This window comes from Synchiropus splendidus, chromosome 6 (genome assembly GCF_027744825.2).
Source record: "Synchiropus splendidus isolate RoL2022-P1 chromosome 6, RoL_Sspl_1.0, whole genome shotgun sequence".
Classification (NCBI taxonomy): domain Eukaryota; kingdom Metazoa; phylum Chordata; class Actinopteri; order Syngnathiformes; family Callionymidae; genus Synchiropus; species Synchiropus splendidus.
In genome coordinates, this window is record NC_071339.1 from 1,531,156 (window position 1) to 1,547,470 (window position 16,315).

At 41.2% G+C, this 16,315-nt stretch overlaps 1 protein-coding gene across 1 annotated transcript; it reads left to right on the plus strand.

Annotated features, from left to right (window-relative positions):
* The first annotated feature begins 770 nt into the window (after window positions 1-770).
* On the plus strand, window positions 771-16,126 carry mapk14b (mitogen-activated protein kinase 14b). The gene is made up of 12 exons (XM_053867527.1): window positions 771-1,091; window positions 6,156-6,285; window positions 9,000-9,058; window positions 10,023-10,134; window positions 10,428-10,457; window positions 10,542-10,589; window positions 10,678-10,792; window positions 11,344-11,415; window positions 12,615-12,694; window positions 13,824-13,902; window positions 14,014-14,187; window positions 14,532-16,126. Exons 1-12 carry the CDS (start codon window positions 973-975, stop codon window positions 14,597-14,599), a joined length of 1,086 nt encoding a protein of 361 aa, XP_053723502.1. The 5' UTR covers window positions 771-972; the 3' UTR covers window positions 14,600-16,126.
* The last annotated feature ends 189 nt before the right edge of the window (window positions 16,127-16,315 follow it).

Sequence of the window (16,315 nt, forward strand, 5' to 3'; positions counted from 1 at the left end):
TTTAGACCCCATCGAGAACCTTTGAATGAACGGGTAGCAGCACGGAAACCCTCCATCCTCAAAGATCTGGAAGCATTTGCAAAGGAGGAATGGTCCAAAATTCCTGCTGATATGTGCAAGCAACTTGTAAGCAATTCTAGAAATCGTTTGGAGGCTGTGATAAAAAAAAAAAAATAAAAAAAAGGGGTTTGCAACTGAGTGTTGAGGCAGGGTATGAATAATTTTGGACTGTGATTTTTTTGTTTTTACATCATTAAAGATGTTTATTTACACTTTCTATCTTTAATAAATTGGTTATGGTTTCAGCCGATTTAAATAAAATCTGAAGCGATATACTAATGTGTAACTGAAAAAAAGGGAACTGTTTGTTTTTGACAGGGGTATGAATCATTTTGGCCTTAAGTGTACATACCATATCCAGTCAATGGAATTCTAACACCTTTATTGCAAGATATTTCATACATCGCTCACTTTAAAATTAGAAGTGTTTTTTTTTCTTTTGCACGGAAAACGGCGATAATAAGAAAACAACAATTCAATTTCCTCACACGAAAAGGAAAAAATAAAATGGAGGGTTCAACGTCGTACAGAGACCAGTTCGTTGGACATAATGTTGTTTCGGTTGTTTCAGAATAAAACAGAGCATTTCAGGCCGTAATTTGAAACCATGGTTAATTTAGTTAGCTGTTGTAGTTGTGGAGTTGTGACGTCACTAGGTTTCCACGCACAGCCACGTCCCCCCCGAAGCCACGCCCATTCCCGCGCGCCTCTGTTTTAAGACCGTCCCGACAAGTCCCGCGGCTCTTCGTGCTGCCTGCGTGTTCGCGAGGGGCAGCCGTTCGACTGGCCACTGCTGCTGGGGTGAAGTTGCGCGGCCGTGTTCACCGGAGAGAGCAGCTCCGGGAGGAGAGCAGAAGTTTCCGAGCCCTGTCGTGGACCGCGCGCGCGCGCGCGCCGCTGAGATCCGCAGGAATGTCGCAGAAGGAGAGACCCACTTTCTACCGACAGGAGCTGAACAAGACCGTGTGGGAGGTCCCGGACCGATACCAGAACTTGTCCCCCGTCGGTTCCGGCGCATACGGCTCTGTGTGGTGAGTATAGGCGGGGAACGCAGCAGAGAGAACCGACGTGTCGTGCGCCCACACGGGCCCGGGGCTGCTCGTCAGATGTGGGAGAAACTACTCCTGCACGCTTCTGTTTACGTCCGCTGTCTCGCTGCGATTCGGCGCTCCACTGCTTCGACTGCACTCGGGTTTTCTCGGCGGCAAGGGATTATTCTTGTTATTGTGCACATTCTGCCCGCCGCGCTGGTTTCACAGCGTCCAAGCGTCGCCACGATAGAGACACATTTACACTCGCCAACAGATGTGTCGGTGCGGTGTGAAACACTCGAGGAAGCGCTGAATGGCTTCTAAATGTACTGAGGCCAGCGTTGTGTTGCGGCCCTTTCTGCCGGTCAACTCGCCGAATGTCAAACTGTCTGCGAACTAAAGGAGATGGTGCCTTCCAGCACAGCGCGACAGCTTCGCCAAACGCCGTACTTTGTCCATCCGTCCCTTGCATGCATTATGCATCTTTGCAGTTGGGTGCAGCCTGCAGAGTGCCAGAAGGTCACGTGGTTTCCAGACAAGCAGGCCCCCTCGTGTATGATGAAGCTTTGAATAGAAGGCCATGGTGGGACGATGACTCTGGAATGATGTCACTCTTTCTCTGCTCGTGGTTCATCTGTGACTCACAGTCCCGAGGTGAGCTGCTTGGACCACGTCTGATGTCATTCTGTGTCTTGTCCACTGTAACCGCCAAAGAGGGTCTTCTCTGAAGAGCCAGCCACACCGAGATGCTGACTGAGACTGTTTTCAGCTTCACATTAGATGATGTTAGAGCCAACAAATGCAAGGTGATTTCTCACATAGTTTACTTGAAGGTGCTGCGGCGAAGGATCGGACCAACTGAACAACAAATTACGTTCATCTTCAGACCAAAACAAATCTGCTTCGATGCACGAGGAATGAGTTTTCTCCCGCTCAGTCGTCTTCTGTGGATTCACACAAGTGGAGTGTGAATGAGTGCAACACGTGAGAAGTGAAGGTGAATGAAATAAAAAGCAAAAATATACAAACACGATGGCACACTGTTCACTGTTGTTGCCATCTACTTCAATCCTTCCAATTGATTTCAGTTTTTTTTTTTACTTATTTGTTCAGAGAGTTGTGTATAAATTTGAGCTGGATTCCCTTGAGAATCATGCAGTAACAGTCTAGTCATTGTGTTGTGCTTGATGCCCAAAGAAGCACAGTCACCGTGGAGAAAGAGGAATGACAAATATTATTCAGTATTTTAGGCAGCAAGAACCTAATGATGAAAGAAGTCTTGAAAGTGCACTGCTCTTGAGATTTTCCGTAAAGGTAATTTGAAACGCTATTGTCACGTCCGGACCACCTCGACTTAAAGGGTCTTAGACAGAGGTGCTCCGCCATCTTTGTTATAAGCACATTACTGAAACACGGTTTCCCTGTCGACACATTTTTTTTGTCCAGACATTTGGTGTTGCAACACTGTGATGCAGCCAGGCTTACACATAAGACCAGTAATTTTAGGACCCATGCAAGACCTTCACTGAGTAGATGTGTCATGTCATCGGTCAAAGCCAATAATCTTACTTCGGCTATGGCCTTAGTTACCAAAAAGTGCATTGTCAAACAATAAATAAAGGTAAACCAGTCCGTTTAGAACCTGCTTTTTTATATTTTGCACCTTTTTTGAACCTGATTTTAAGGTGGATATGGAACTAACTGAACTAATAATCAAATGCATACATTTAATATTGGAGACAAACGTTTATTTTCAAACAAGAACTTCAACCAAATGTATACCAACAACTTGTTGCTGGAACCACATAGACTCATGCTAAGAAGGTTAGCGTTCTGCTTTCTCTGAGACTGTAGAGACTGGACTAGTGTCGCGTCTCTGTTTCCTTGGCGGTGGGAAGCTTAAGCTGGGAACGACGTTGCAGCGGATGAAAGAGGAAACACAAATTTGTTAGTCTTTTGTGTGTATTTCATTGATTCAAAACTTCTACTTCCTGTTTACATTCGGGGAAGTCGTCTTGGATTACATTGTCCGCCGTCTTCTGGCTGGGAAATCTTACTACTGGAACTCACCATAACACTATCAAGGTCGTACCCAGGTGCACAATTGCAGTTAGTTTAGTAAGATATTGGTCATTTAGTCCAGCTCCAGCAGGGTTTTGTCTGAGCAGAGGCTACTGCAACAATGTCAGCCCCAAAATTTCACTGAAAGTAGGTGTTCTTGCTTCTTATCATCACAAGTGACCAACTTTGTGTTTGCATGCATTGTTGTTTGCTTGTTTTTCACTTGTGTACTCTTTCTAGGAGTAACTTGTTTTTAGAAAAAGAAAACACAAACAAGCTGTGGGAAAGAAGGCGAATGTCCAAGCCCAAATTTCATTTTCTCTCAAAGGTTAACCGCAGACTTGATGACGTGATGAAATCGCTGGTTCTGTTTGCTGTCGACTGATTGGCGCTACATCCAAGTGCGTCATGACACACATTTCCTGTCACACACACGTGAAATCATGTGTCACTATAACAGGAACAGGGGCCATAAAGATAAGACTTGTCTTATTACTATTAAACATGAGCTGTGCTCCTTAGATTTGGCCTCTTTGAAAGATACAAACCATTGTGTGCGAGTTATGTTTTACAGGTCTGCATCTGCTGTAGCATGATTCATCCCCTGGGTTCTGTATGTTCATGTGGGCTACAAAATAGGTTGTTACTTCACCACTGCTGCCATGTAGTGTGAAACAGAACATTATCATGGAAAGAAACAGTCTGATAAACATCTCTTTCAGCTCTCAGACGCCACCAATTTCTTTGAACTCTTCACGTCTGTTGTATTGAATAGTTCTCCATGTGCCCTGTTCATGCATAAATGATAGCTCATAAAGTTGTGCAGAGTGGCTTTCTGCAGCCTCTTACATCCTCTTTCCTCCCAGGTTTTATGAACCGTCTCGCTTCTCACTAATTGAGTATTGTATGCAAAGACGCCATGTTTGTCCGGTTGATTACCAGCAGTTTTACGGACCATTTGTGTTCTGTCATGCTGTTGGCAGAGTGTGGGTTTTCCCTGCAACTGACATACATTTCTTGTGCGAGGCAGGAACAGTGCGCTCTGAGTGTTGCCTGTTATCTCCTGCTAACTGGAAAGACTCGTCTTATCTTGAAGTTGTGGACGTCGATGGAAGACACTTGCCATATTGTCCTCACTGCAGATTTGATTTCATGGTCAGCTTGCTTGGTGTGGAACGTCATTGCGGACTGATGGGTGAAGAGAACAGCCCTCTGCAATGTTGCATGCATGGCCTTGAGGTTCCACTCTGACACTGAAGGACACAATGGTTTTTAAGTCATGTGAAACTCAAAAGTGAATCAAATGCTCTCAAAAGGAAAAGGTTTGAGCACTTAACAGTTGTCACCTGTTGTGTTCACACTTTGGCTCGTGTCTGCTTCGGTGAAATCTGTAAGAATGAAAGGCTTTGCACAATATTGCTGTTGTTATTGAAACCCACGTGACCCAAGATTAGGAAGCAAAGCAACTATAAATTCATCTCACACGTTATCTATAGAATATTATTGCTTGCCGTCTGTTAATTAGGTAGCCGTACAAGCTCATTTCAGTTGGTTTATTATCGTGAATTGTTGCAATGCAGATAGAAAAGGTTAATAATTGTTGATTACAGGGGTCAATAATTGAGACAATTTATTGTTTTACTCTTCAGCAATAACTGTGGACGTCATGTTATTGCATTGCTGTTCTTCCTGCAAAGCTGTTTGACAGATGTGATTAATGTCAATCTCATCGTGCTCAGAGGCGTGGCATAAATGGAGCTGAGGTAATGCCTAGACTTCACATTGGCCAAAGTGTTTGCCCTCTAGCTAGCTTTTTCTACCATTTTAAAATAAACCAAGTTGCAAGAACAGTTTCCATCAGGCCACATGGGGCACGCCAAACTTATCAATGTTGGAAGATGACAGAATGCAGTATCCAACATTCTACATATGGTTTCCACTACATGTAAACCAGCTTGGCACACCGCCACGGCTTAAATGAGTCACCACGTCTTCAGAAAAATGATCACTTTTTAAAGAAGAATCGCATGATCAGACGTATTGAAACAAAGTGGAAAGATGGAAACAAACTGATAATGCGTAACGCATCATGGTGGTGGACATGAAGGTGACGTTTTTCTGCGTGTTTTAACGGAAAAGCCGCCAAAAGAACAAGCATAATGACTGAAGTCCTTTGCTCGTGGAACTCAAGTTGTGCATTCCGGCCGGATGTATGAAGAGACGGACCAGGTGAAGACGGCTGCAGATTGGACAGAGATTTACTTCTCATGACCATTTCAGGAAATGTCAAAACTTTAGCCTCTGCTTCCTTGTTTCTCGCTTTCTTTCCAAAAATGCAGAAATGTTTTTAAAGGTTGGTGGGGGGGAAACGCATCCAAGTAATTCCTTGGTTGTTTTTAATGGAGCATGAAACTGAATCTGACAGAGGTGAATGGGAACTGAACTCACACAGGCTTAGTCACGTGTACGGTGTGCAAATAAAAACTATTTCATTTGGATTTTTAAGGAAGCAGTCAGAATGACTCATGCGTGTGTGGGTTTCAATTGTTTTTCTTCTTTTTAATTTACTTCTATTTCCTTAGTTATTTTATCTATATTTCCATAGAAATGAGTGCGTTATGGCTGCAGGTGGCAGTAACATCCTAAAACTTGCCTGCACAACACACACAGTAGGAATGAAAAAGAATGGAAGCTCGTAACTGAAATCTGTTCATTCTTTTTCAGTTGTTCTGACACATATTCGCCGACATTCAGATGGTGACTGAAGTATTGTTGCACATTGATTGTTTTAAAACCTGAATTCCTCATTCCAGAACTGATGTCCTTCAACCTGTGCAGGCGTGTTCCTCGTGCATTCTGTGGCGACAGATTAATAAAGACGCGAACTAAGTGCTTTGTTTGCTTGTCCGCCCACACACACACCTGTACGGCGTCAGTGCTCATGCACACTGATTTGATAGTCTGCCTTCATTATAATAACACATACCATCTGTGTCTTTTCAGCTCATCGTATGATGTGAAAACAAATCTGAAAGTAGCAGTGAAGAAGCTGTCCAGACCATTCCAGTCCATCATCCATGCAAAGAGAACCTACAGAGAACTGCGGCTGCTTAAGCACATGAAGCACGAGAATGTGAGTCCCTGCATCTAAACGCTGTTGTGACCACAGAATGTGAAGTGTTTATGAACTCATTCATGCTCATTTGAGATTTGATATTGGACTTTATGAAACCTTTCAGAAGTGTTTTCTGCAGTGGTAATACCTGTATTAAACATATTTAGAAACACATCATTTTAGTTATTTGTATGAAAAGAAAAAAATTACATTTATTTATTGATATACTGTCCCTCATTCTGCTGTGTTTTTATCTATTCACTGTTGTCCTTGATGGATAGTTTATATTACATGTAGTTACTGTTCTAATGATCACTTAAAAATACTGAGTTTACTATGCCCCATACATTAAAGATACAAATGGATGAAAGAAATCAAGAAATAAATACAGCTACTTATATTTTAACATTCTTCATCATTGTTTCCATCTAACATTTTTTTATTCCAAGTGAAAGTGGAATTTTTGCTGTGATTTTCTTTTTGTTTTCTATCCACTTTTTCCATGCTTGATGACTGGCTGTTATGCATATATTTCAGTCTTCAAATCACTTTTTTTCTGTTGGAAAAAACATGGTGCATTGATGGAGTAGTATGTCAGTATATTTGAACATTCTTTACTCCTTGGCTGAATGTGAAGATGCTTAGATACAGTGGAAAACATCCCAATATCTGACAGAATAAAACTTTAGTCTGTGCACAGCAGTAGCAATTGAAAGTGAGCAGTTCTATTTCATAACTATTCGTTGTATTAGGAGCCATCCTACACAGCTTTAGAATATTTGTGTTTTGGCGACGCCGCTGGTGAAAGAGCATAATTGCAAACTTTTTAAAGTGGGTCGTCTGTCCCACCCCACTGCCCACATGCGCCTTTGTTTATATGAACTGATCATGGAAAGTAAAACGGGATATTTAAATCCAAGCCAATGAGGTCATGAAGAAGACATGTGTGTCTTGGGAGGATGGTGGAGATTGGTGGAGGAGGCTGTCGTGCTGTGGCAAGCTCTCATAGGGAATGCTGCTCAAAGAAAAATGTTTTAACCTACGAACAGGGCGCAAATGAACTGAAACATGGAGAAATGAGTGTGGGTCTGCTATGCTTGCTCTGAAGCTCAGGTAAACTGCTACTTGCTGCTGAGAATTTCAGCAATGCTGCTGCTGTTGCTCAATTCATGTAAAGGCAAAGAGTAGTACAGATCGGCCTGTATTGTGTAACAGCAGAGGTTTTGGCCATGAGAGTCAGTGCCAGGGATGAGTGTCTGTGTGGGTGGGAGTCAGCTCCTGTTGGAGTTCATGAATAAAATAAAAAAAAAGGAGGGAAAAAGAGACTGAAAGGATATTAGAGCTGGCATGATCATTAGCAGGCAGGATGTGCGAGTGTCATCATTGGCTTGCAGAAATGTGATTTCCAGATGACTCACTCGCACTTCAGAAATCAGAGCCGGTAGTGGGATGACAAGCTGTTTCAGGCTGATGTAGGTCCTCCCATTACACTAACTGCTTTGATGAAGCTGTTTCACGCACTTGTAGGTCTTATGCGTGCCTGATATTTATTTTATGATGTGACATTAGTGAGGAAGAGCCTGGATTACAGTTGTGTTGTGTATAAAGATGCAGGTGTTACAGGAGTTACGCCGCAACACGCATGTGTTTTAGAACACTGCTGCTGGACCGGCATGTCGTTCCAAAGTCACCTCACACTGATAAAACACTGGTTTGTACCAATATCACAGCTAACCCTAACTCCACTCGATATGGCTATAGCTCCCATTGTAGTTGCCAAATTAACTGAAGTAGCTGTGATCTTATGTTAAATAACCAGACCATCTTATCAAATCTAAATCAAGGCAACAATTTTCTGATTTATTAAAAGTCAATGATGTCTTGTAGTAGACCATTATCTAGTTTGTCAAACAGTCTCAACAATAATACAGTCAAACTCTATGTTGAATTGTGCATCAACTGGAGCTGGTGATGTCAAGGTTCTGACAACTTGATGTGGGCTGTGCCATCTCCCCCAAATACCACAAACACATGGATGAATGGATATATTCAAAGTGTTGAATGAAAGGTTTTCTGCTACTTGTATGGAAACATTATCAGAGTCGGTGTGTCTGTAAGTGGCATGTTGTGTCCCTGCCTATGTGTATGCTTGAAGGGAAGGATGCAGCATTTGCCCTAGAAATGAGTCTATTTGTGACTCTTTCATCCTCAGAAGTAGAATTGCAACAGCTTTTGTTGAACAGCGAGTCGCTTTAATGCCAACCTTTTTATATGGACTGGAAGGGATTCTGTGCTTTACTTCCTCTGTTGCCAGGAGACTCCCTGGATTTTGATTTTGGAAAGCCTGTGAGAACCAATCAGCCATGTCTTCTGGTTGATGCCTACCAATCTGGTGTGTGCGTTTGCCCAGAGTGGGCGGGATTACACACACACTGTACTGCTGGATGTTTTTTTTTCATAATACCTATTTAACACCCCCTTAAGCCCCCACAAGACTGGGGGATGGGCTCTCCCCTCGGATCATCTCGGTTATTCTCCCATCCAAACAATGCTTCTCTTAATTAAAAATGAATCTAATTTGCATTTGTTTATGTCTTGTACCAGCAGCACAAAGACTCCCTCAGACTACGTGCACATTTCAATGATCTTCAGTCAAGGCCTCATAATCTATTGTATTGTTCAGGTCTCCATTCTGTCAGTGCATGAAGTCTTTGCTCTTTTTATGCCTGCAGGTGATCGGTCTGTTAGACGTGTTCACGCCGGCGATGAGCTTAGAGGAGTTCAATGACGTGTGAGTGTCTCTTTTTCCATCCTACTGTGTTTTCTCCGTCATCATTTATCTTAATTGTGTTTCTCTGTCACATGCTCGGTCATTCGGTGCCGTCAGCGAGAGGCACACTAGTTACATGCACACGCTTCATGCTGGAGCTGGTATTCACGCCGGTCCAGCAAGTGGGGGACTCAGCCAAAATGACGGCAGAACAAGCACGTGCATGATGCACATCAGTCGGTGTCCATGGCAACGGCCATCTGGCAGGCTGGCGCTGCTCAATGGAGATGTGTTCAGACTCTACAACCCAAATTGTTGTTTGAGAATTGTGTTTGTCTCCTGACGTCTCCCCAAAATCTGTTGAATGGTAAAACATATCTGGCTGTTCTGGGGAGAGAGAGTGAGCGAGGTGGATGCCAGTTTAGAGACGAAAAGATGTAGTACACACTCCTGGCCTGTCAGTGGCGCTGCATCTCTTGGCATCTTCAGCAGAAGAAGCCACTTTGATTCTCAAGCTTGTGCTCTAACATTGTTGTCACAGACCGTTCTGTCAGTTTTATTTGTTGAGTGGACACATGAGACACTGAGCGAGACGGTGTTTGGTTTCTCGGGGTGTTAGCTTTGTAGTGATTAGCAGGGAAAGCTAACAGTGAGAGGAGCTACATGGAAGAATCATGACGCTTCAAGCTATTGGTATACGATAGATTTTTTTTGTCAGGTTTTAAGTGCTCAAGAGACCCTGGGACTGTTGAGTGGTCGAATCAGTCCTCGCTTGAATGCAGAGTAGCCAGTGACTCTGCATTCTCACGATGCTCAGTAGGTTTGCTCTGAATCCAGTCCTACATTTTGAGAGTCTCTAACGTCTGAATGAACCTGCACATTTTATTTGTATTTAAAGGTCAGCTTTATTAGTAGTAGTTCAAAACGTACTGAGAATGTTTGTCGAGCTGTAAATAAATGTTGGCTTTAATTTGACGTTTCTCAGTTACCTGGTGACTCATCTAATGGGGGCAGATCTCAACAACATTGTCAAGTGTCAGAAGTTGACAGACGACCATGTTCAATTCCTCATCTACCAAATACTAAGAGGGTTGAAGGTAAGTGAGGCCATCTGCACTCCACTGGGATTCTTCATGAGTCAAGTTAGCTGGCTTGTTCCACTTCTGCAACTGTAACTCTTGTTAAAGTGTCCAAAAAACATGGCTAACTTGAGTTATTTTTTTTTTTTTTTTTTACTCATTTCCCAAATTAAACACAAATTCAATCACACTTGTGAAGAAGTTGGCAAGTAGTGGATAAAATGTGATTTAAAACATGTACATATATGAGGAGTGTCTAATGTTTATAGTTCAATTTCTCATCCATGGTTTCTTTCTTTTTTTTTTGGTAGTACATTCATTCTGCTGCCATCATCCACAGAGTAAGTGATGACTTGCAACCGCCCTGTTTTGCCCTGTGTCAGTGGTATCTTTTTCATTATCTGTTGCCTTTGGTTTTGCTCTAGGATTTAAAGCCCAGTAATTTGGCGGTGAATGAAGACTGTGAACTGAAGGTCTGTTGTGGTGAAAAATTCACATTATTGAATTCATGTGTTTGTCCTCCTTTGGTTTAGTGTAATTGATTCATTTTCCACGGCTCAGATCCTAGACTTTGGTTTGGCGCGACACACGGATGATGAAATGACGGGTTACGTTGCCACGCGGTGGTACAGAGCCCCAGAGATAATGCTCAACTGGATGCACTACAACATGACAGGTAGACAGGCGACGATGCTCACGGTTGTTTGTTTTGGATTCTTCTTTATGAATCCACTTTGATGTTTTTGTCTTTGCTTTTTGTGGAACAAATATTCCCTGAAATTTTCACAAGGCATGTGATTCCCAATGCATTCTTGGGTTCAGAAAAACGTTTTTACTGTTGCTCCCGGTGCTTTGGAAAGGGCATTTTGTTGGGCACAATTCTTACCTTGTATTTTGAACAACTCATTTAAACTGAATAGTTGTGGAAATGGCTTTGGCTATTGCTTTTCACAGACAGTGAAAAGGGGAGAAGTGTTGTTCAGAGTTGGGTTTCATCATCTTTAAGACTTAAAAAATGCTTTTGCTGCTTTGACTTGTCTCAGTGATTGTAAATCAAAGTATATTGATTTGGTGTAATTTTGAGTTCATGTCTGAACCCACAGTAACACTTTGGCTTTCTATCCTTATGGGATTTTGTATTGAAAAAGGCAGTTAAAAAATGCAATTGTGAGAAAATGTATTGCAGTGACTGCAATAATTTTGTTTTGTTTTTTCTCCATTTTGCAGTGGATATCTGGTCTGTGGGCTGCATCATGGCTGAGCTGCTGACAGGACGGACGCTCTTCCCAGGCACTGACCGTATCCTTAATAATCCTTCTCTCAGATGCTTGTGAATGTGAATTCAATCTTGTCTATTGATGCTTTAGTAGATGTGTGAATTCTGGTGAGTCAAGAGTTCTGTGTGTGTGGGCTGACTCATTGCTGCACACCCTACTCTAATGTTTTGCACACTACACTACATCTTGCTGTTCATAAAGCTCCACACATAACGGCTTGTAAATGCGCAGCAAGACAATAACTTGATGTAATCTGTCATCTTTTGGCTCAGGGTTGCTGTTAAAAATACATGGCTGCTGTTTTTAAAACTTGTCTTTTGCTGAGTAAAATCATTCTTTCTTTCTTCGTCTGAACAAGTATTGCGACACATTTGCAGAGACTGGTGGTCATTAGAGGCTGCTTATAAGCTCAACCCACATTCACAAACACTTGAAAGGAGCACAAATAGCAGAACTGTGTGGTCATTTCTGTTCACATTTTTCATTCACATCGCAAAATACATCTGTGTGCCTCACGTATTTACACCATGCCATCAAGTTCAAAGGCAATGGTTAATGCTGAAGAAGATGAAGATTTCAATCCACGGACGAGTGTCCTACTGAAATAAACAGGAAACACAGATGCTAACATGTTCTTGCTTCCAGTCACGTTTTGCATCATTTTACTGTCCAGGAACACAACAACTCTTGACCACTGTGGATCGTCTAATGCATGTGACCGTCTGCAGAGATCGAGAGGCTTCTGTCTCTCTAATGCAAGGGGCTAATCACAATATTAGTGGCCTAAAATTGCCTCACTGCTTTATCTTTAATGCAATGTTGACATGTTTTTCCTGTTTATAACCCTTTTTATAGCTTGTGCTTCCAGATCGATGTTTGCCTTGTTGCCTTATGTGATCTTTTCTCGACTTGGCAGAACAAATGGCAAATGCAAACACAAACATCTTGAGAATTTACTTCGTTTTCAGCACAAGTAGCAGCATGTTTGTTCCCCCTGAGTTTCTTTCAGCTTGTATTCTGAAACCATGCTCTTTTATTTCCTATTTCACATCTACCTTAAATAATTTCTAAACTATATTGCCCTTTTTTGTTTTATTTTATCAGTCCTCATCTTGTATTTCACTTTAATCCAATGCTTTCACTTGAATCACTGTCTACTAGGTATGAATTTCTTCTCTTTATTTTCCTCCTATTTTTGTGACCTTGACTGACAAACAATAGACATAAATCAGCTCCAGCAGATAATGCGCCTCACTGGAACTCCCCCTGCTTCCCTGATAAGCAGGATGCCCAGTCATGAGGTGAGCACTCTATCATCCATGGTCAGACCAAGAAAACAGAGAGTCTCACACTTTCAGTTACAGATTCAAGGTCATTTCAACCAGAATAATGTCAAAATCAAAACGCTTTGTTTGGGACCAAGCAAAGTTTTCATTTTCAGTGCTTCCATAAAAATACCACATCTGAGATGTGAAGTTTTTGCTTTCTCTTTTTTTTTGCTTTCTTTTTTGTAGCAGCATGTTTGTTCCCCCTGAGTTTCTTTCAGCTTGTATTCTGAAACCGTGCTCTTTTATTTTCTTTTTCCCATGGTGTGAGCACATCTACCTGAAATAGTTTCTAAACAATCATAATTTCTGAGGCTTTCTTTCTTTTTTTTTTTTTTAAATACATGTCATGAACTATTCTCTTATTTATGTCTTTTCGTTAATTCGCTACTCAAATTGTTGGAAAAACAGCAGTCTGGGTGAGAAAGAGGAACAGCAATAACTGGACTACAAACAAGTGGAATGCAAGCTTAACCCTCCATTTAATCTGCGAGATAATGCCATCGAACTAATTGTGCCTTAAACTTGACCACATTCATGCTCAGAAAAGTGAACGCTTAAAAACACCATGAAATGGTTTTATCCTCACGACTTTGAGTCATAATAAAAATGAAGTAAAAAGATGCTTGATATTCTTAAATGTAGTTTTGTGATAGAACATTGGTAAATGAATGGACATTGTGATAAAAGTGTATATGTAAAGTAAAACTGATGTGAAGTTGTTAAGTACATCCAGAGGGAATGTGCTATTCAGAGAAGACTTGGAATGTTTGGAATCCTTTGGCAGTCGTCAAATCATTTTAAACGGTTGTATGAAACGAGAGACGAGATAAAAATGTCTGCGTGTGAAAATCTGACCTTTTCTACTGAAGGTTGAATTAAAGTCACTTTCTGTCCATAAGTTCACCTTCTCGGCTGCCGTTTGTAGTCATTCCCAGTACCATGCCACATGCCACTTGTCGTATTTAAATTTGAGCAGATTCTTGATGAATCTGATGTTGCATTTGTGTTTGCTGAGCTTCAGCCCCCTGTGATCCCACCAAGGGAGTGAAAAGGATCAACTGTATTAATGGCAGAACTGCATGTTCTTTCCTTTTGTTTACAGGCCAGGAACTACATCAACTCACTTCCTCAAATGCCAAAGCGAAACTTCGCAGATGTGTTCATCGGGGCCAACCCGCTTGGTGAGTCCTCGCCAGGCTTGGTTTGCATTTCTTGCCGACTGGCTCCACCTAGTGGTCTGATGCCAGTTCGGCTGCCCAGCGTTAAAATGATGGTGCCGTGTTTTGTCCTAGCGGTGGACTTGTTGGAGAAAATGCTGGTGTTGGACACGGATAAACGGATCACGGCGTCGGAGGCTCTGGCTCACCCTTACTTTGCCCAGTACCACGATCCAGACGACGAGCCGGAGGCCGAGCCCTACGATCAGAGTTTTGAGAGCCGAGAACTGGAGATTGAGGAGTGGAAGAGTAAGTTTGGCTTTAAAACCAAGGAGATTGTTATGACTATGTTTTATTTATTTCACTTGCTTTGTTGTTAAAGAGTGCACTTTTCATTTGGTGAATGGAGATTGTTCTTGTGTTATTCTAACATTACTTTTTTAATGTTATAAAATGTTTAAATATTATATTTTTTATAGTTTACGTTGCAGATACTTGTCAATGAAAAAGCAATAGTGATTGAACTATCTGCAATTGTTTTTGTATTTATTTTTAATTCAGTTATTTTTTCGCCATATTATTATTATTATTATTATTATTATTATTATTATTATTATTACAGTTTCTCACTCGGGTCTTTGTGTGTCCGCCAGGACTAACGTATGAGGAGGTCCTGAGCTTTGTGGCGCCGTCCTTTGACAGAGACGAGATGGAATCCTGAGGAACATTTTTTTTCCAGTGACGACTTTCTGAGAAACACTTAATGAAACATTGGTCTCTTGTGACTGCCCGCCCGGCTCCCCTCACTCTCCTGCCATTAAAGTGCCTGCCATTACCGTCTCTGGGGAAAGTTGCTGTTTCAGGGATTTAATGTCACACCGTGCTCGTCGTTGCTCTTTCTCTAGTAGCCAAAAACGCTGAAAGAGACTTATTTTATATACTGATGTAGGTTTTTACTTGAGACAGAAATATTGGAGTACTTTTCTGAGCAGTTATAGCATATTTTATACCTAATATATATGACTTGGCAAACATTGAAATTGCATGAAAGCTAATAGGAAAGAGTGAATATCACTACTAAATGAAATGATTAATCTACGTACAAATGTAAGTACATCATACAGTGATTCTAGTAGTGTCTATCAACCAAATTAGGTACCATTTTAATGTATCGATGTGTAACAGTTTAATGCTCCTGCGGATCATGTGACAATAAATATTGTATAACTGAAGTAATAAATTGTAATCCGATATAACAGTATGTATAGCACAGAATTGTAAACTATCCATGTCTTAAACTTGATTTAAAAGCTGATCATATGTTCCCCTTGATAATTCCAGTCATTGTTTTGCAGCTGTTCCTGTATATTCCATCATATCCACCGTGGTTATTTTTGTAGGCTCGACTCCTGCTTCCGCCGTCCCTCACCTTTCTGCACTTTGTGTATTGTTGTTACAAGAATGTCGTTTAATTATATGAAACTTGATTCGGCTTTGTATAAACCCGTAATGTTTATTGAATGTTTGCGCCGCATACGATCTATTTATGACGTTTCTCATTGTATTTATATTTCCATGTAAAAGAAAATGTTTTTGGTTCTTGTATTTATGGAGAGTGTTGACTGAGCGAATGGGAACTGACTTGGTCAGCCAGGGTGACTGCAGCTGCTGGAGAGCCAACAAGCTGATCGTGCGTTCTCTCCTCATTCACTTTGCCGTTTCTGTGTTTGTCGCTTGTTTGGAGTAGTCTATCTTATGACCGAGATATCACTCGCACAAAGTATTTTAAAACGCTTTTACATGAAAATGAGTGCTGTAACTTATTTGCCAATAAAGGAGGAAACTCCTCATTCATTAGCACAGCATCGTTTCGAAGCCGTCTCCGGTCAAATAATATCAGTTGACATTCAATCATGTCCATGTTTACTCCAAACTACACATCTTTTATCTTGGTCATGTTGCTTGTATTATGCCTTTAATGTTTTTTCTAATATATTTTCTCAATTGTTGTTGAATTAAGGTTTGTTCATTGTAAATCCTCAGTTGTCCTGGAGTACATTTTACAACCACAAAGATCATTTGATTGTTTTGATGTTGGGTTTGGGGGGAGGGGTGCAGGTGTATTTAGACACTGTGCTGGAGAGTATTACTGGAAAATGCAACTTTGGATTGGGTGTTTATTTGCTGATTCATTTCTATTTTTTATAGTGTTTTTGCCCACATGACAAAGCAATCATTGGAAAATAAAGACCACTACTTTTCAAATTTCTAACTGCGTGCTTGTCATTTCTACCAATTTAAATGTTATTTCTACAATATGGAAGTTTTATTTCTGCTAATAACTGTCACAGTCATGATTTATTTAAAGCTGTATTGCATGCACACCTTACATTTGCTTAACTAGAATTGCTGAGTAGTTTATTAGTTCATTATGACC